The 21,938-nt window shown below is 44.2% G+C and overlaps 1 protein-coding gene across 2 annotated transcripts in view; it reads left to right on the forward strand.

Annotated features, from left to right (window-relative positions):
- The window catches only part of LOC137268041 (cyclin-dependent kinase 11B-like), a 46,564-nt gene extending 28,146 nt beyond the window's left edge, over nt 1-18,418 (forward strand). For both annotated transcript variants that reach the window (XM_067802543.1, XM_067802542.1), the window contains exons 12-16: nt 12,972-13,201; nt 13,875-13,991; nt 15,230-15,378; nt 15,709-15,898; nt 17,134-18,418. In XM_067802543.1, coding sequence (XP_067658644.1) covers nt 12,972-13,201; nt 13,875-13,991; nt 15,230-15,378; nt 15,709-15,898; nt 17,134-17,229 — 782 coding nt within the window. In that variant the 3' untranslated portion in view covers nt 17,230-18,418. The remainder of the gene's footprint in view (nt 1-12,971; nt 13,202-13,874; nt 13,992-15,229; nt 15,379-15,708; nt 15,899-17,133) is intronic.
- Nucleotides 18,419-21,938: the final 3,520 nt, after the last annotated feature.

Consider the following 21,938-nt stretch of genomic DNA (forward strand, 5'->3'; position numbering starts at 1 on the left):
TAGGGTTGATTTTAAGCTTGAGGTTGCACGCGCTGTGAGCGGCGCCTCTATACTTACCAGTTATGTGGCAGTGATCTCTCACCGAATCACCGTTAAGTGGTGAGTCACACACGTGACAGTTAGTGCTACTAGCGTGAGCTAGCCTGTCGACTCGGGTCATACGCATGGGAGCGATTCTATACAATGCATTCCTAATAATTTTTTCTTCCTCCTGCAAACACTTTAGAAACCTTTCAGCCGCGTCAGGGCCCCTATATACTACCGGAGCTTTCGTTTCCCCGTCACAACGGACGACAATGTATCCAAACGAACAGGCTTTATGCTCTTGTGTCTTGTGGGTGAAGCTACCACTGGGGGGTGTGGGGGAATCCCCACCCACAACTAAGGCTTCGAAGTCGGCGTATATGATATAAGGCACAGACATTTGGTTCTTGTGGTTACTGAATTTTAGGATTTTGTTATCTTCCTTAGGCATGTCGACTCGTATGGCCGTCTGCCCCACACCTTGACAATCATCCCGGTGGGATTCTAATAAATCAGCTCGACTGAAACCGTGTAGGCATCGTACACAAAAGTGTTTTTCCCCATCGTGTTTCGACTGGTCGTGCAACAACCGGCTGAGATGTTTTATCCACGTGTAGTGATACTTTTCACCTCGTTGGATCATGAATATATTGATAACTTGGCGATCCTTCACCGGGCTGACCCTGTGTACTATTGTTGTGTTACCTTCGTGCCCAAAGACATTTATAGCCAGATTATTCTGTTTTTCTACTTTAGTGATCTGGGATATGGGGGTGGGTTCATCTATACCATCCCAGTTGAGCCCATCGTCTTGGGGATAGCTAGAAAGCCTATCTGAATGAGTGCCAGCTGGAAATAAGGCTGACCTGATAGCTAACCTCAGGCAATCGTTTCCTCTATTCTTAACGTTTACTATGGCATGTTTGTTCCTATAGTAGGGAGGCAAGGCTAGGTATGACCCGCCTCTGAACGGCACGTAGTTAGCTATGTCTAGATAGACATTATCGATTTTATCTACAGCCCACCCGGACCCCAAGTGTGTGTAGCGTTCTAGGTATTCTCGTATTTGCTGAAAACTGGTATCGATTGATGTATCAATGGTCTCTGTATGTGTGGCGACCTCTTGTTGACCTCGGAAGTAAGGCTGAACATACTCAGTTATACTCCCAACCTGCTTATCGAGCGACATTTTCACTGTGATCTGAAACTTGATACTTCCTAGGTTATTTAGTTCCTGGTTGACCTTATCAGCTATCAGAGGCTTGATATCTGTAATGTCTATGTTTCTATCAACGTGCATGCGCCAACCTCTCAAATAGTTGCCTACAGCGCGCTCAGTGCGCACGAACTGTAGGTCAATAGCTCTATTCTGTCGTAATAATTCTACAAGCTGTGGTTTTCTCATACGGGAATACCCGCCTAAACCCAAATCGTGTGCCTCGGCTTTCAGTTGTTTTACAGTGGGAGGTTTTGCTACGGGGGCATGTGATAACAATGCGGTTAACCCGGCTCTCCCCAGGTTTGAATAACCCGTGTATCCAAGCTGTTTTGCTTGAGCTTTTAATTGTGTTACCGTAGGAGGGGCTTCTAAACCTAGTAATCTCAACAATGCTGACTTCCGCATTCGAGAATACCCGATCACACCTCTCTGTTTTGCGACCCGCTTCAGCTTGCGTACAGTAGCCATAGTGTTTACACCTAAGAGAACCAATGTCTAATTGGTTCACAGTAAAGGGAGGTAACCCTTAAATGGCTGTTTCATGCACTGGAGTCTATCTTGAGCAGTCGCCTACGTTCTTTTATGTAGCCCTTTTTATTCTCGTAGATGAGTTGATGTCTGACTACGTTCGCTCCGTGAGCTTTACATAGACAGTAGTGTCCTTTAACCCCGATACCACACACAGAACACGTGTAGTTAGGACTTCCCATATGGAAACAACAGAACCCCTGATTCCTGCATTTCCTACCACAGGCCTCGGTCTTCCCCATAAGTATGTATTCGCATCGGTATGGAGCGGGTCTCATGTTTACTTATATAGGTATTTTAATTTAATTGCTTCGCAACCAACGCAGTAGCTGCTATACCCAACACTATGAAGCCCAGTTCACGATTCATTTGTCCCTTGGATGGTGTGTAGTACTGAGCGAGTGTGGGTTTATTGAGCGGTTCCAATTGTTTACCAGTTAGTAGGTAGTATTCTTTCATTGCTTCATCGACATCGTTGAATGTTTGAACGGCATGGTTTTCACGCTGGAGTTGTTCGTTAATAAAATCGATCCTCTGGAGACGTTTTTTAGCGTACTCGGCCTGTGCTCTTTGTAATTTCTCAGTAGCGAGATCGTGCCGCTTCCTTTCTTCCTGTATTGCGTGATCATCTCGTAGTTTCGAGAAGAGGAAATTACTCCCGGAAAATGCCAGGGCATTCACTAACGCCCCACCGACCATCATAGCTATCGTGGCCATCCCTATATTTATTTCATTATATTATCAGGTATTATCCCTTGTTTTACTAGGATGTCTTTTGTGGCCATCGCCATACCAAGGTTCATTATGAGCTTACCCATATCCTGCAGGTTGAAATCTAGCTTGATAGTTGGTTGTTTAAGCACCATTTTAGTCAACCGAGCGTACCCTACGGCTAGACTGGCGACCACTGTGGCGTGGTATGCGTCGTTGACGAACGTTTTCCCATCAGACATTATGTATATGATATAAAATATTAAAATTATAACATGATATGCGGGTCGACAGTGGGGCCTGCCGGCGGCGTGGGGGTACCCCCCACACCCCCAGAGTTTCCCTCACTGTGGGAGGGTACCCCCACGTATAACCATGTTATAACCACGGCAGCAGTTACGCCTACAGCCAACAACAGTCGGGTTGGGTTGGTCACTTTATGTTGGTTACACCACCGTTTTTTACCGGCAGCTACTCTCTTAGGATTCTTCTGCCTGGTTACTGTGGGGGTCACTTCCCTCACTGGTTCCTGTGAAGGGGTCTCCACCGTCACCTCGGGAGGGGTTTCCCTCAGTTCCCCCACTGGGGTTTCCTGTGCAGCATCCATCTATACTATTATTATTATTCTTTCTCTCAAATTGACAATGTTTTGCCGTGATAATCGCCGCCGTCACTGGAGCCAACAACATACCATATTTGTGGTACAGCCCGCAGCTGATAGAACTCACGGCGTGTTCGATAAAAGGGTCTTTCTCGAGGTCCTCCCACAGGTAAAGTCGGCGCTCTGGTGGAATGGGAAGGAAGTGTGATACAATACCGGTGTATATCTGGGTCATAGCCGATCCTATTGTCTTTGTCATTTCTGCTCCGAGCCGGGACTCGTATCTAGCGTACAGCTTATCGATTTCTTCGGCTGACATTTTGTGAATTTTATCCGGAGTGTAGTCTCCAAAGTAATGTTTGGCTTTGCCGCCAACAGCCAACGCCACCAGTTTCTCTCGCTTGGGGGAATCCCCCACACCCCCAGTGGGGGTACCCCCAGACAATTGTTCGAGCAATTCCTCACACTCCATCTTATAATATAACAAGTAAGATTTAGTTTTAACTATATAATACCCGATGCAGACAAAACACAGAGAAATGAAAGTTAAGTTGCATACAACAAACACTTCAAATATCATAGCTATGCTTAGCTTTGCTTAGCTTTGCTTAGCTTTGCTTAGCATACTATATATGCTACTGGTTGGTCGGTCTTTAGCACGAGCTTAGCGTGTTTAGTTTCAGCGAGCTGTTTCTTCACCCGTTCCCGTTCTAATTTGCTCATCACATCGTTCTCTCTCAAACACTCCTCGAACGAATCCCTGTCCTTGCAGTGAAATAAGGCCACCCATCGCGTCTGCTCCCTGAGGTCTTTCAACACCGAGTTGAACTTCTGCGTTAGCACCCAGACGCTGTGATTTGCATGCCGGCCGGAGAAGGCCAGGTACGATAGCATGTCTCTCTTTTTTGTTATCTCGCGATTAGCGCTGCAGTCGTCCAGTATGAACAGCGTCGGTTCCCCTTTAAATTTCTCGTGAAGAGCTTTCAACCAGTCCTGCAGGCGTGTTCCAGGGTCGATTTTGTGTACGTCCGGGTCCGTCATCACCCAAGGTCGCGCGTACGTTTTATTCATGCTCAGAGTAGGGCACATGATAACGATGTTATCAAACACATCCTTGTAGTAACCCTCCAACATATCCAACACGAAAACGGTCTTCCCACAGCCAGTCTGCCCGCACACTATGGCGCAGTGTGGGTCAGTGGGCAGTTGGGGGTGTAGGGGTGTCCCCCACTCAGTAGATGGCTTGCACGAATCTCCCATTGTCTATATTAAGTTGCGCGTCCATAATAACGTACAGATATAATTTCAACTTACCAGCGGGTTGAGCCTTCTTAGTAATCTGGATGGTTATCCCTTCGCTGCCGTTATCTATACGGCGCCCGCTACCGTGCAGTTTATCATCATCCGTGGATCGCATGTCCAACCATAGGGCGTACTTGGTGGTCAGGTATTCACCGATCTGCACGGAGCCTAGGTCCAGGTCCTTTGTTATATAATCCCCCACTGGTAGCTTTTTTATCTCATCCCACTGCTGGTGTGGTCTCATACCATGACTGAACAGCTGGTTGGGCACGCCCTCGATGGTCACTTCCACCTTTTCAATCTCGGGGTTGAAAAACTTCTCGCTGTCCCTCCGGAATGGCTCGTAATCCTCCACGGGGACGACCAGGATACCTTTCATCGATCGCGCCGGCACGTTCAGGTTGATATTCCACACAGTGTCGCTCTTATCTCGCACGACTGATCTATGCCTCAGTACGCGATCGTACAGGATAGCCATCTTCCCAGAGTACTGGCTTTGAACCTGCCTGGCCAGCTCCGGGCTAGTGACCATGTCGAACTCCAGAGAGATGTTGTCTATGGTATAACTGGCCTCATCACCGTTCGGCGTACGCACTACTTTACTATAATCGTTAAACGTGAGCTCGTATTCTAACCTATCACCCAGCGCGGCCTGGTAAAACGGCGCGTGTCCCGTGAGCAACTCGAAGTCGAGCGGCACGCAGAATCGATTCCCGTATGCTCGAGCGATGGCCTTTTCACCGTCCGATAGCTTGTCTAGCTGGTCTGGCGTGAAGGCATACCCTATACGCGACCGGGTTGATTTGCTGATACCCTGGTACACATCATTGACTCGTTCTCCCTCGCTTTTCCAGAGATCCCCGTAGCAGTGAAACACGTCGCTGTCGTCGATGCTCAGCACCTCGTTACCGCTGATCTTGACGGTCGTTTTCTTGATGATAGCTCTACCCATGTTCCGCACTAGCTCGCGTTTGTCGTTGTCGGAGGTCAACGTGATATTGAACGCCAGTCGAACAGTGCCTGGTACAATGAGGTCATTCTCACCAAGGTTTGGAAATCTAACCAGCAGAGTTTGATTCTGGTCTATCTTGCTGGGATTGTTGGTGATGTTCACCGACTGTCGCACGGCTCTGACGCCTAATGGCTCTCTCAATCTTCTGAAAGGATCTAATTTTCTGCCGTACATTGTTATATATAAATAAAATATATTTAAATACTAATGGATGAAGACATAGATATGACGGAGATGCCGGGCGCTAGTGCCCAGGCATCTGATGAGCAGGAGACCTCATTTACTAGTTCACCATTGAACCAAGAACTTTTGGCAACAACGGTAGATGATTATTACGAAAGTTTAAGAAGTGATAAATACTACGTTGATCCACAGGGTCGATACCTTGATAATTTTTTTATTGATACAAAGGGTGTTCTACGCCTTAAGTCTAAACCAGAGGTTGACCTCGTTAACAAGCGCAATAAAAAACCACTGGCCTTGTCAACTCTAGCCAGACGCCATGGTGTCGAATTTATCCGTGAACATCTAAACATGCATGATTACGTTGGTACAATACCTAAGGCCGTTGTTGAAGATCTGCAAGCTACCAGATCCCACCTCACCACTAGAGATGAAATGACACCACAGCATGCTACAGAAGCCTCGGACAGCATAGAAAAACTGTTGAGCACCTACTGGGACAAACCGTTACCGGGGTTTGACTTTCCGGTAAGGGAACTGCGCGGCTTAGACGAAGCCGTGAAACGCGTGCGTGGAGAACTCGTGAACAACATGGGGAAACTGAACGAAATCGACGAGCACATCGCTAAGGAAAAAACCAAACTCAATGAAACTGAAAACGATGATATGAAGCGTCGTATCAATGAACGACTACGTGATTTAGAAGACGAGAGACGTACACGATTGGAATCCGCTTCCTCGAATCGTGAACAGCTTCGATCCCAGATCAGTCGCATTCGGGAAACAATCGATAGAATACTGAACGAGGATACAACTTTAGCCAACAGGATTCGGATATTGTTCCGGGAGCAAGGGATCACCATCGCCAGCATTCTGACTGCATTGGGTTTCATTATATCAACCCTGGTGGTGTCACTGGTGGGGGGAACCCCCACACCCCCCACACCTGGCGGCAGGGGAACTCCCACAGGTGGTGGTGTTAAAGACTGGATAAAAAAACTCGGGGAAGGCCTAGCTAAACTGGCTGGTAAAGCCGCCGAAGCCCTTCCCGGCATCCTGGGTAGCATCGTCTCGTGGTTGTTGGGCGCTCTGGCTAAAACTACCATGTGGCTCAGTCAAAACATGTGGGCAGTCATCGTCGCCGTGGCGGGTCTGGTGTACGTAGCGGCTAAGAAATCTTTAACCAAATAAGTCCCAAAGTTACCCCACCAACCACTAGGGCTGTTTTATTATCAATATGCTGCTGATAGGAGGCCTGAATATGGGGGGCCACCTCCTGTGGTGTTGGTTGAACTTTAGGCTCCGGGGGCGGCGCAACTATACCCGTTTCACGTGGTGGGATGTGTGGGATATAGGTGGTGTTAATATCGGGGTTGATACCCAACTTTTGATCCTTCGTGGCTATGACTATTTTGTTGTTATAACCCACCACTTTTTTTACTCAGTTGCATATCACTCGGAGCCATGTACAACCCCACGCCGAACACATAATTGACTTTCGATCTGGCGTATTCTAACACGTTTTGGTAACGGTCGATGGCCCGCGGGAGATCAACTGGAGAATTGATAGCATCCTCAACGTTGGCAACGAACTGTGTCTGAGCGTCGTAAGCAGTTCCCTTACCGAGGATGTTGGAACGCGTCATCGACTGCGCACCCAACAGCGCCCACACATACGTTCGAATCGAGTCGTTCAACCTGACTACCCCGGCATGAGTAAACCCTTTCGACGTGTCCAGCATGAACATTTTCCACCCGTCTGCGGTTGACTGCTCCACTTTCTGGATTGTGAAACCAACACCACCTTTTTTAAAGTCCATACGATCATCCCTCCATTCATTACTCGACAAAGCAAAGTCCTGCCTAAGTATACCTAGTGTCAGTAAATCATCACTGGCATCTTTCACTGGTTTTGGTCCAGATTTGTTAGGTTTAGGAACAAGATCAGCTAATGCATGGGAAAAACGTTCCGTACTAAACATTTTTCGTTGCATAAATTTTATTAGTATATGTTTGTCAAATGCTTTTGGCGAGAGCCCATGAGCGTAAGGAATACCCAACCCGTGGTTCAGCCCCGGCAAACGCCAATCCGTCTTCGGGTTTATTTCGAATTCGTTGCAAATACGTTCGTAGGCCCGTCTATCGTACGGGTTGTTTGTTGCGTCCCACGCTTTGTCCTGTGGGAGGGGGGCGCTGATCTCTTTAAGGATACGTCTGACCTGGTAGTACACGTGGAACTTGAACACAGACTGACTCAGCGGCCCACGCCGAGTGTCGGTCAATGTCACACCACACCCCGTTGTAGCACACCACACGGCAAAGTTGAATTGGTTCTGCCAGAACTGCATAGGGTTGTTGAACCAAGCGTGGACTGCCTTGACGTTAGTCACCGAAAGCTTATACTTATCAGGCATATCTATAAACTTGGCATTGAAATACAACCCAGGAGCAACCACGATCTTCATGGTGGAGAAATCTACGTCCAGTTTAGGGTAAAACACACCAGGGGAATACATTTTAAAACTATTATATAATGAGCATATATACTCTAACATGTACATAACACTTCCAGGAATAACGAGCGGTGAGGCCGTTTAGCTGACGCACGCGATCGATAACACATCAGGTCAACTCGAAGTCGCACTCTGCGATATCACCTACCTACCGCAATGGACTAACATCAATATCAGCAACAATAAGCTGTTCGTCAGTGGAACTCGCAGTCAGATAACTGACGGCTACTACAGCGTGTGCTCTCTAAACGACGAGGTCTTCAAACCCCTGGGAGCCGAACTCAAGATGAACGACTCAAACGGCACAGTGGTGTTAATCAACAACGGAAGAACCTCCTTGAGGCTCGGCCGACCATTAGCGAGGATACTCGGCATGTCTCCTGACGAGATAAAACCAACAACAACCGTCACAGGCACGAAGTTACCCAACCTAGTACCGTACCGAGAGCTGTACATTCATCTCGGTCAGGTGAGCACAACGTACAACATTCAAGGAGGTCACCCTTCCACTATACTGAGAGCAGTGCCGGTGAAAACTGAGAAATACAACGACGGTAGAACCGAGTCGTTTTCACCACGGCAGTATAAGAGATTAACCCAGGGCAATATATCTGAGCTGATAATATCGGTGTTAGATATAAATCATAATCCTGTAAATATAGGATACCTCAGCTTAACGCTTCATGTAAAATGACCAGCGCACAAGGACCCGGAGTGAAAAAATGCGTCAATATCGGGATCTCCGACCTTGGAGACACGCGCGGTTTCGACGCTCCCGGAGTAGATGGTAAATCGTACGCCTTGCAATTGAAAAACAACATTTACAAACGCGTTGAAGTCTCCGGTGGAACCCTAAGTGATATAGTAGATACCACAAGAGCAACAGTCAACACTAAGTACGCCCTTGTCAACACCGGTGATAACTGGATAATATACCCATCGTTCGGGGGTAAACTGTTCGACTTAGACGATGTTGAGAGCACTACCGTCGCCCGAAACAAGCCATATATGCTCGTCTTCACCGAAGATGACAAGTGGGTGTTGTTACCTGATAACGACTGGTTTCTCAATATTAGACTCGTCTCCCCTTACGTGTTCACGGATAACAAAGACAACCACCTAAATAAAGTCGTGAACAATGGAACCCTGCTCGTGGCTTACGTCCCAACTCAGAGACGTAGCGTAGTCGTCAGCCCAGTCAACACTATGGCAGCCCACATGCTATCGAGTAAACTGACCATACAAAACGTGACATTGCAGTTGGTGTCTGAATTCGAAGGCATGGTTAAGATACTAGAGAGTCTACCGGCAAACTCAACACTGATCATCAAAGTCTACCTAGGGGAACCATCGGGGAATAATGTCGAGATCGTGAAGGGGATCAAACTCGGGTGGGTGAAACAACACCAGTATCAAGTTTGCAACGTTTACGTGCGGGTGGGTGTTGGAGCCGACACCAGTATGGAGGGGGTCAACGTGATCGTGGAAAACAAGATATCACTAACCAAGATCTTCCTGCCTGACAACATACACTTCATGGGTATGAAGTTAACCCCTGAACTATTATCAAAAAACCAGTTGGAAATTATATCGTAATAGTATAACAATGGCCAGTCATCGTCCCAACACTACGCTTAACGACCTAGGAGATACGGAGGGATTCGATCAACCTGGTGAGGAAGACGCCTTATATATCCTGCACTTCAAAGACAACGTGTACAGACTGGTGTCGTTATCAGATTTAAAAGAGCCCAAATGGCTGATCAACTTAACACTCGCCTCACCTTATATCACATTAAAAGACGAGTGGGGGGCCATCTCTAGGATTAGGAATAACGGTATCTGGCCCGGGGATTTCATTTTTGAGGATAAAGCAACATCCTCGATAAATCTTCGTGAAGGAAAAAATAGGTTAAGTTCTGGAATAAAAAATAAATTAACATTTAGCAGTAAGTTTTTATCCCAGTGGCATCTTGATAAAATATTCTCCCCCTACACACTCATCATAGAAGTCTTCTTTAACCAGGAAAACACCTCAATAGTACACCAAATTTTACCCGGGGTGTCAATACACTGGTATGACGAACACAGAAACAAATATTGTCGTATTGTTATACAACAGGATACCACGGGTCCTATAAACCACTTAATAAGCCTCAGTGGGGTTTTTATTACAACAGGAAAGTCTATTAGCCTCTCACCTATTACCCTGAGTAATCTAGAACTTGTAGACTTCAAATTCATTGATAGAATATTAACTGAAACCCAATTAAAATATCTTTCAAAATATATATTATAGGATGGGTCTGTACCCAGTCGTAGATGAAGTATCGAAGACGCTGGAAACCGTAGATGGGTTCCGCTTGAGGCAGTTATGTGATGTGAAACGCCAACTAGAACAAGACCGTGACACGCGGAAAGCACTATGTAAGAAGTACAATAGAGCTTTCAATATCGTGGACGGGGCTGACACTACCCTTATGGCAACCAGCATGGGACTAGGGGCTGCAGGTGTTGGGTTGTTAACCACCATCGTGGCTGCACCTATAGTGCTAGGTTTTGAAATAACAGCTGGGATAGCGGGGGTGTTAGGGTTGGCGCTTAAGTTGGTATCACGCAGACTGCATCGTAAGGCATTGAAACACGACGAGATCAGGATTCTGGCTGAAGCAAAGCTCAACACAGTGAGTGAGCGTATTTCCACGGCACTCTCTGACAGTAAGATCTCAGAAGAGGAGTTTCGTTCAATCCTCTCTGAACTCAAAAAATATAACGGAATGAAACAAGATATTCGATCCAAGTCTCGTAAGTCTGCTATCAGCGAGGACGAGAAAAAAAAGTACATAGAACAGGGGATACAAAAAGCCCAGCAAGCCTTTATTATGAACACCAAAGAGATCATAGGCGGTTCACGTTAAACTGTTTCATCGAGGTAAACGTGACATAGGCACAGTGTTACCTCCAACACACGTTAAGTAGTAGGGGTAATGTATCTATACCAGCCGGGGGAACACGAGGGTGATAACCGTAAGCGGGCCACCGATCCTATATGGTCAGTCAAAACTTACAACATAGATAAAGTGGATATGAAAGCCGACGAACCTAACTTGTACTACTTGAGGGATGGGCCGGGTAGGGGGTTTGTAAGAGAAGAATTATTGATCGTACCGTACGGCACAGTGTTACCTCCAACACACGTTAAGTAGTAGGGGTAATAGTAGCAAGAGCTAATGGCCCAACCAAAGCCTTATTTACTGAATAAGGCTTTGTAGAGACTTTTCTTGAAAGTGGTCCAGAACTGTCATTGTATATACTACTTGACTCCCCATAATAAATAGTGTCAGTCAGCATGACTCTCTTTTTTCGAAGTCTGCGTAAAACCCTGAAACTCGCTCAGCATTACCACTTGTGGACACCATATTGTTTTCTATGATTGGCTGAGTTTAAATGTAACGTCACATCAGCATTATTCCAGGCATGTAGCAACAAGACCAAATTTACACATATACACAAGTCTTATGGGCATGGTTGGCATGTTGAACTGCTTCACTCACACACTCTAGAAACCTGTGATCGTTGCTTCACTCACACTCTAGAAACCCGTGATCGTTGCTTCACTCACACACTCTAGAAACCTGTGATTGTTGCTTCACTCACACTCTAGAAACCTGTGATCGTTGCTTCTCACACACTCTAGAAACCTGTGATCGTTGCTTCACTCACACACTCTAGAAACCTGTGATCGTTGCTTCACTCACACTCTAGAAACCTGTGATCGTTGCTTCACTCACACACTCTAGAAACCTGTGATCGTTGCTTCACTCACACTCTAGAAACCTGTGATCGTTGCTTCACTCACACTCTAGAAACCTGTGATCGTTGCTTCTCACACACTCTAGAAACCTGTGATCGTTGCTTCACTCACACACTCTAGAAACCTGTGATCGTTGCTTCACTCACACTCTAGAAACCTGTGATCGTTGCTTCACTCACACACTCTAGAAACCTGTGATCGTTGCTTCACTCACACTCTAGAAACCTGTGATCGTTGCTTCACTCACACTCTAGAAACCTGTGATCGTTGCTTCACTCACACACTCTAGAAACCTGTGATCGTTGCTTCACTCACACACTCTAGAAACCTGTGATCGTTGCTTCACTCACACTCTAGAAACCTGTGATCGTTGCTTCACTCACACACTCTAGAAACCTGTGATCGTTGCTTCACTCACACTCTAGAAACCTGTGATCGTTGCTTCACTCACACTCTAGAAACCTGTGATCGTTGCTTCACTCACACACTCTAGAAACCTGTGATCGTTGCTTCACTCACACTCTAGAAACCTGTGATCGTTGCTTCACTCACACACTCTAGAAACCTGTGATCGTTGCTTCACTCACACTCTAGAAACCTGTGATCGTTGCTTCACTCACACACTCTAGAAACCTGTGATCGTTGCTTCACTCACACTCTAGAAACCTGTGATCGTTGCTTCACTCACACTCTAGAAACCTGTGATCGTTGCTTCACTCACACACTCTTCACTCACAGCACCTGAGATTTGATCACTTTGGCCTTTCCTGCCACATTACGTTTACAGACCATTAGATAACTGGACTCATGAAGGTTCGGGTGAGAATATTGATCTTCAGTAACCTATGTTTGTTTTAATAGGCATCAGACAGGATTGGGTGGTCAAGCTTGCTGACTTGGGTGACACATGTCATTGGTTCCCAATTCTGCAGATCGATGCTCATGCTGTTGATCACTGGATTGTCTGGTCCTGACTTGATTATTTACAGACCATCACCATGTAGCTGGGATATTGCTGAGTGCAGCATAACACGTAACTCACTAACTCTGGGGTTGGTTTCCAGGGGAAGTGAAGACACTGATGCAGCAACTCCTTCGTGCGGTTGCCCATCTCCATGACAACTGGATCCTCCATCGCGACCTGAAGACCTCTAACCTCCTCCTCAGTCACAAGGGTATCCTGAAGGTCGGAGACTTCGGTCTGGCTCGAGAGTATGGCTCCCCGCTGAAACAGTACACGCCTATTGTGGTGACATTGTGGTACAGAGCTCCCGAACTTCTCCTCGGAACAAAGGTAATTTGATACTCATCAGTTGTTTCTTTTCTTTATTTATTTGTTTACATAGAATAATTAACCACACTCCCTTGCCTTAGGGATATTTTTAGCTTTACATGATTCAAAGAAATGATTGTTGTTATTTGTCAAATGTGTATTTAATATAAATCTCATATATCAGATTCTTCCCTCCAAGACTTCCGAGGGATGGTGGTGTAGGCTTGTGGTTAAGGTGTTCACTCGTCATATCGCAGACCCACCTGAGTACAACATTTGAAGCAAATTTGATATTCCTGGAATACCGCTGAAAGCAAAGTGAAACTGAAACTCACTCACTCACTCACTCACTCACTCACTCACTCACTCACTCACTCACTCACTCACTCACTCACTCACTCACTCACTCTCACTCACTCACTCACTCACTCACTCTCACTCACTCACTCACCTACAAGTGTCTTTGCAGTCTATTTTCAATTAACCTTGTAAGAAATTTGGATTGAAAGTTTGCTCTGAGTTGTGTCACTGAAAAACAACAACTGAATCTTTTAAAGTTGTTCTCAAAGTTTGAAATGAATGTTTTCATCATTCTCTGTTGAAACATTTGCATTTACAATTCACTATCTATGTTTTATTCAAGCTTGTGCAACTGTATTTGATGATTTATTCATGAAGCTATTTTATGTTTCAGTTGTATACCTGTGCTATTGACATGTGGTCCGTGGGGTGTATATTTGCCGAGTTCCTCACAATGAAAGCGCTGTGGCCCGGCAAGTCTGAGATAGATCAACTCAACAGGATATTCAAGGTATGATTGTCATGACAATGCTTCATGGAATGTTGTAGTAGCAGGACATTGGGACTTCCTGTATCCAGTAAAGGTTTGTTTTTGTTTTTGATTGTTTTGGTGACCATTCCTAATTTATGGCTAGAGGGGTTAATGATGATTTGGTGGGTGGGGGTAAGGATGGGGATGGGGGCATTCTCTCATTTTGTCCTGGGGAGGAAGGGGGTCAACAATTTCGTACACAAGTACTAGAAGGGGTCAGCAATTTTGTACCCAGAACTATTTTTAAATAATACTTCAAAAGTATGGGATGGAGAAGGACAAATGATGTTATTATTTTGTACATAACGTTTTGTTGTAGTGGTTGTTGGTTTGGACTCAAATTCATTTAAAAGCAAAAGGAATCTGTTATAATGTGTTGTCTCCTCTGATACGCATGAGTTCAAGGCCTGTATGTTGTTTCTGTTCATCAAGATAAGTATCATATCAGGACCAGATCTGGATACAAACTGTGTTGCACCCTTTCATGTCATTGAACTATCAGAATTCATTATTACCCTTTTAAGAAATACCCTTGCGTGATAGTTTCATGTATTTTGTTTGTCTGGATTTCTTTGTGTAACACTGTGCTCCACTATATTACAGCTGTAAGAGCTTAATAGCAGGGTTGGTGTCTGTCATTTAGGGGTGACTACTGAGAGAGGAACAAGTATTAGTCTATGGCTACATATTGTTATGATAGCGATAGTCTGTTGAAACCAACTATTGCAATACTATCGAAATAGTTTTAGTTTTTTTCTCTTTGAATTCTCATTTGAAGTCATTTCCCAAATGAATGTGTAGTTTGTATGAAATAAAAGCAAGCTGAAGTAGTTTCAGTCTCTTTTGATAACTCACAAGAAACTTTAAACCCAGATCAACTTTGTTGAAGAGGTAACAGGAGCAGATAACTCAAATTCAAGGTGAATACATCTGGTACTTGCAGTATTTTAATAGTTTTCCGTTCCTGCCATCAGTTAATAGCTATTGGAAACCCAACAACTGCAATCCATTGATAGTTCATTGCATTGATACAAACAATTGTCATTGTACATGATTTTGTAGATTGTTGCTTATGATGTCAGTCACAGGAGTGTCTGGTCCAGGCTTATTTATTACACCCCACCTCACAATGGTTGACAAGTGTAGATAGTAACTTTACATGTGAACAAACAAACCAAGTAAATCTAAAGATGAAACCTGGGGTGTGTTTTTTCCAGGATCTGGGGACTCCCAACAAGAAGATCTGGCCGGGGGTTGAGGAGTTGCCAGGCATGAAGAAGTGCACCTTCACAGACTACCCCTACAACACCCTCCGCAACAGATTCGGCTCCTACTTCACCGATGTTGGCTTTGATCTCATGAACAGGTCAGATGTGAATGTGTTAGGTTTTTACATTGGTTTTAGCAATATTCCATCAATATCATGGGGGGTAACACCGGAAATGGCTGTAGCCATGTGGGGAATAGAACCTTGGTTTTCAAGGTAATGAGCCAACACTATGCCACCTCACGGCCCCAGACAGTTGACGATCTGCTATTTTAAGGCATCTCCTTAGTAGCAGCAGTGGAAAACACGACTGCTTTAAAGTTTTGTGAAAATTTTACGGGTTTTGTTTTGTTCATTTTTTAATATAACATAACATTTTGATTGGTTCATCCCAGGACTTGCCTATATTTCAATCATTCTCCTTAACAGGTTCCTCACATACAATCCAACAAAACGCATCACTGCGGAAGAGGCGCTGGCACATGAATACTTCAAGGAGTCTCCTCAGCCAGTCAACCCCTCCATGTTCCCCACCTGGCCAGCGAAGAGCGAGCAGCCACGTAAACACCAGAGCTCCCCTAAACCTCCCTCAGGAGGCAAGGCCTACTCCAAGCTGCTGGTAGGTCAACAAGGGACACCAGAAATGGGATTCATTCATTGTACACCATCCTTGATAATCTCATGCATGTATATTCCTGTAAATCTCCACTATGTCCTGGATGCTTCTGTGGGTCAGCTTGATGATTTTATTAGCTCGTCTGCCTGGCTTTTTATCCAGTCAGGTGTCTCGCTGGGATGTTCAACGTACCACTCACAACTCACTTTCGCTTATTAAATTATTTTACCGATTAAACTTAACAACACAGTTGATGCAGAGGTTCTCTGAAAGAGGTAGAAGGAGCGCTTTCATATACTTTGTTGAAGTTTCAGACCTGTCATTTTGTCTGTGTGATTTCTCCCATAATCAGAGTCACACTGCGAAAAACCTCTGTGACTGCAATGGAGTTAATGAAATTATCAGGCCAAGTAGTGGATGCATCTAGGATATAGTGGACATTTATCGTAATGTAATACCTAGAGATTCTCGTCGATGATTGTCCACATGTGAGATCTTTGGCATGGCAAATGAATGCCTGATAATGCTTGCTAAGAATGAGATGCTGAGAATGAAAACTGAGTACACATTGATTCAACAACCAGGTTGATAATGTAGATCTTTCAGTGTTTCTCAGCATAAGAATTGTACAGAACCGTAACCTAAATTTGTGAATAACCTAGATTTGTGGATCATGGTAGTTATTACGGTATGCTTCTTGTAAATCAAGTCTTGCATGTCACAAAGTGGCACTTTTGATGTACATACTATGCCAAGCCTCCCTGACAAAAATTTTTGGAATCTTTGCATTACCTGTAAGTACACTAAATCTGGTAACCTGTGTTCCGCCTTCCATGTATTATCGGTACACTTATATATCATGATGATTCACTGTTATTACAATTGACTGTTGATTTATTGATAGATGTACATGAACATTTTTTTGCTTTCACTTAATTTTTGCGTTTTGCTTGTTTGATCCAGTTGACTGGACATCTCACTATCCGGACAATTTTCGACTGAAACCAAAATGTCCGGATATACGGGGTTCAACTGTATATATATAATTACCCCTCGTCATCTGGTCATTTTTGCTCTTAGGTTGATAACATTGTAAGAATCTACATCGAAACATCGCTCTATGAAATAAGAAAGAATTATTTTTATGAAAGTTGTATTAAAGTTGTGTCATTTTTGAGTCCCCAACTTCTAGAGTGCTGATCAAACAATCACTCACTGATCTTGACTTATTGTTCCAGGGCGATGATGATGAATCACTTGGCTTCCACATGGCCAGCGCTGTGAAGGGGGCGTCGGCACAGGGACCGGGATTCCTCCTCAAGTTTGGACACTAAGGAAGCAGTTGGGGTCACACACCAAGAATCACACAAAGACTTAACAACAGGCACCATACCTTGAATGGCATTTTGGAGTAACACAAATAAGGACGAGAGTTACCATGATGTCTCCTCAGTTTGGCTTGTGGACCTCAAACTACACAGAAGTTGAACAATAAGCAACATTCACTTGGCAGTTTCTTTCATGTCTCGACAATACACAGAGCATGCTGTAAAAGGCATATTGAAAGTGTCTGTAGAGTTTGGGTAGCCCAGTAGGTAGTGTACATGCCTGTAAGTCTGGGTTTGACTCTGTTTTTGGACAGATTTATACCATAGATGTAATGCCCTATCTGTTGGAACATTATGGAAGGCCTGTTTTGAATTTTAAGAATAAGAGTCTTGAAGACTCAAGAACGTTTATGAGCCTATTTAGCTAATGCAGCACAAGGAACAGTAAAATGAATAATTCAACAACGTGCCTTCAGATGACATCAAATGATTGTTTCATGATCTGCTCCAAACCAGCATTACATATTGGAGTGTACACACAAGTTCATTTTACAAGCCATTTCCTGATTTTCCTGACACTGTGGAACACAAGGGACCATATTGTACACCCATATAGTTGTGTCCCTTGGATTTAGCAGGAGTCATCACAGTTTGAATCATAGATTTTGATGATTCTGTTTAGTAGGTTTGTCTGCACCAAACTCAATGGCCTCACCTATGATCTGTCATGGTTAACCAATCCAGTCAACAGATTAGTACTGCAGTATTATGTGCTTTAACCAAACCTCAAGCTTTTAGGCTGTAAGACTGGCATTAAACCAGTCTCTTATTGCACTGCTACTTTTGCAAGTGATTGTGCATAGTTATGTCCCTTAGCAATGCAGGATCCAGTGTTGAAGCCAATCTGCTCACTAAAATCTGAAAATTCATGGCCAATCTGCTTTGCAGACGCCTTTATAAGACTTGTTAAACACATTGCTTAAACACAGTACTGGAATATATACTGTGTAATTTTCGTACTGTGTAAAGAAAAAGTTATAAACATGTCATTATTCACTCCTATCTGCTGTCAGTGTAAATACAACGTCACTGAAGTTTGCTGTAGGTGCATCAGACACTGTAAATATTTGATACATTTGTAAATCAAATCATGTTTACATGCCATGTAAATAATCATAAAACATTTCATGAACTTTGTTGTGTTACTGTCCTGTGTCAATGTTGACAATGCCTGGAGCATTAACTCTTGATGGCACAGGTTTTACAGATATTTACCCCACGTAGGATTCTCTCTACATATATGTACCCTAAACAAAGTCAAAATACAGAATTGTACCCTGTACCATAAATGGAGGGCGGAGGACAAGTCACAAACAAAAACTGATGTAGTTATTCCTGTTCAACTAATCACACCTATTTCCGGGAAGCATTGGTTACTGTGTGTGCTCTTGTGTGTCTTATGTGTCTTATGCAACCCAATCAAATTTATCTAATACAACAGAAACGTATGTGGGGTACTTATCTGCAGTACCCGTGCAGACACTAACGCTTCAGCATAAATTCTAGAATCTTAGAGCAGTATAGCAGATATTTCTAGTTACAGGTTCAAGCTGCATCCCTTGTCCCTGGTACTGTTGTACAAGCCGTCTTAACGCTAAGATAACATTACTGCCATACTAAATATAGACATATGACGGTATTAGCGGTAAGGTTGTCAGACTTACACCATGCTGTCCACACTCTGTTACCCCTAATACAACAACCCTCAGGCAAAGCAAACTTGCTGCGCCCGCATGTCAATAATTGTTCGACTGCAACACGTGCAAATCTGGGTAGCTGCAATAACCAGCCTGCGTCAAACTATAAACGGAAAAGAGAACCTGGATGAAAGTGAAGGTTAGCAATATTCCAACAATATCACGGCGGGGGACACCAGAAATGGGCCCCAGACCTTCTGGGGAATCTTTCCTGAGTCGGCGTGACACCGAAGGTTGTAACCACTAGGCTCCCCATCCTCCCCATTACCTGTAAGGAACCTGGGTATTACCAGACCCCCGTTCAGCTCGGTAATTATATTGATGATTGGCGGCTCAGGTATGTGGGGTGCACACACATCCCCACCCCCACACCCCTCTTTTGAGAATGACTAAAGACCTCATGGAAGTTAAACGTTTTGCTTTGGCAGAGCCAGTGGGAGCCGATTATTTACAGACTCTCGCCATATAGCAGGAATGTTGCTGAGTGCGGCGTAAAACTGAACTCATTCACCAAGCGGCGCGGATTTTTGTTCTTAACAACAACCACAAGACTGTTTAGTCCAGGCATGTTATGTGTGTACTAGTCTCCGCCACATACTCATGGAATGCTGTAGAGACCAGCAAGCATTACTGGTATAATTATAAAATAGAACAGTCAGCTTCTACGACCAATTTATTGGTTTGTTTGTAATGTATTGTGTTAAGTAACATTCCATATCAGTGGTCAGTATGAACTTGGACCAGACAACACTGTGATTAACGAACACGACATGAGATATTGGTCTGTTGGATACTATAATATGCCACCAGCCAAACCGAAGAATATGCGCACCCTCTATTTAATGATAGTCCCGCGGCATGATATTGCTGGAACATTGTTAAATGCTAAGTAAAATCATACCCAATCACTCCATTTAATGGACAGTTACTAATATGCGGATGTACAGCCGCCATATAGCTGGATTATCGCTAAGCCGGCGTAAAACTAAACTCACTCACCTTCCCGAAATTCGATACAGGATCATTGGCACTGATCAAACAAACACGGTAGGGATTATCAGCTGCTGGTCAAGCAGGAAGTCACCTACAATGATCGTGTTGTATGAATTTACGAAAACAGTAACACCTTGGGGATTAACGATTTACCATCGGTGGAAATCTCTTTGTGCAAATTGAATCACCAATACTATTCCGAACAGGATTTCTTGAGGCAATGGATCATGATGCATTACCTTGGCTGCATCAGTGGGCGACCATTGCGCAAGATGGATGAAAATCTCAGGGAACAATCAGTTAAGTGTAAAATATTGACTCCAATGATTGTAGAGCGTAATCGCTCGTTCAAAGATTTAAAAAGACAGGATCAGTAAGTGATTTCCAATACCTCACGGGTTCTTGACGCGAAACGTTGCGATAATGTATGCTTTTCACACACGAGCCATGAAGACGAGTTTGACCTCCAGTTTTCGGGTACACGAATGCAGCATTAGTCGTGCTGCCAAAAGGCCCTCCTATATGTCAGGATTTAAACGGCAGGGCTAATGTGTGTTCAGTTTTCTGTATTTGTTTCCACGTTTGTCTGAGTTTCGAACTGGGTCTTTAGTAACGCATGCTTGTCGTAAGAGGCGACGAACGGGATCGGGTGATCAGGATCGCTGACTTGGTTGACATGTCATCTGTTCCCAGGTACGCAGATCGATGCTCCTGATGTTGATCACTGGACTGTCTGGTCCAGAACCGATTAGTTACAGAACACGCCATATACCTGAATTATTGTTCCTCAAATGACTAAGTAACAAACTAGTGCCGTGTTAAGCAACAACTGCATGTTTCGGAAGATCATCACAACAGTCTGTCACACCGAAAGTGCTTCGTTAAGATTTTGTGATGACAGCTAATGTATAGTGTGTTTCATGCGCGTCAGCTGCTATCAGTGTCAGAAGCCACATATTTTCACTGCCCTATTAACCCAGTGAAAATCTGGAATAGAACTTCTCAGTGTTCGTTTTGCATCACGTGTGTGTCTGCGAATGGGTTGGGTATCTTTATACCTTAAACCTAAATCGACATAATTGATAGATGATGTTAACCTTACACTAACTCAGTGGTGCTTCAGTTCCTTCACATAATCATGTACCTAGTCCATGTTGATCACCTACAGTTACACGTGATATTTCGGGTGCGCCACGCCTTACCGCTCTGATGATCTTGGGCGGACGATGATGACGTTCTACGTGCTGTGACACTATTCTCATTGTCACCGATTACTTATGCGTGAAGTATCCCGACAGTTTCTACATAGAGCGTCCTAGAGATACCCCTGTTTCATAAGGATGAGTTGACATTTTATTCAGTTATACAATAATGACAGAGCAAAACCCATTTTGACAAAATACCCATGCATGGCATGCATAAAAGCGCGTTAAGCTAACATTAACAATACGTGTCATACTGATTTCAGTTATCAAACATAGTTTTCATAACCAAACCTGTTGATGTAGTTGAACGGATGTTGACGTACCTGTGACGTCTAAATTCGAGGCGTCAAATATCCTCTCGAAACTTACTAATGGCGTCATGATAAGATTAACTACAGCGAGAGGAGAGGGTAGTCTCTAACCTCTTTAGAATGTTCAGCGTTAACAATGATGTTGACATTTGTCCCCGAGTCACTGAATATCCATGGTGACTGGAGGAGTTTTATTCACTGGTGGATAATCGACCTTTCCTTTAACAATACAACTGTACGAACTGACGTCCGAAAACAACAATGCAATGGCCTTTACAGAGTCCAAGTCTAAACAAGAATGCTTTTTTACGATAACGAAATCGCCATAAAAACTGTCCTTATTAACTCTCATAGTTATGAATGCAATGCCCCCAATGACCCTATTCGTATAGATCAACTAGAAGTATATTCACCAAATAACAGATGAATAGTCTCTCTAATGAAATTAG

Source organism: Haliotis asinina, chromosome 16 (assembly GCF_037392515.1).
Source record: "Haliotis asinina isolate JCU_RB_2024 chromosome 16, JCU_Hal_asi_v2, whole genome shotgun sequence".
Classification (NCBI taxonomy): Eukaryota; Metazoa; Mollusca; class Gastropoda; order Lepetellida; family Haliotidae; genus Haliotis; species Haliotis asinina.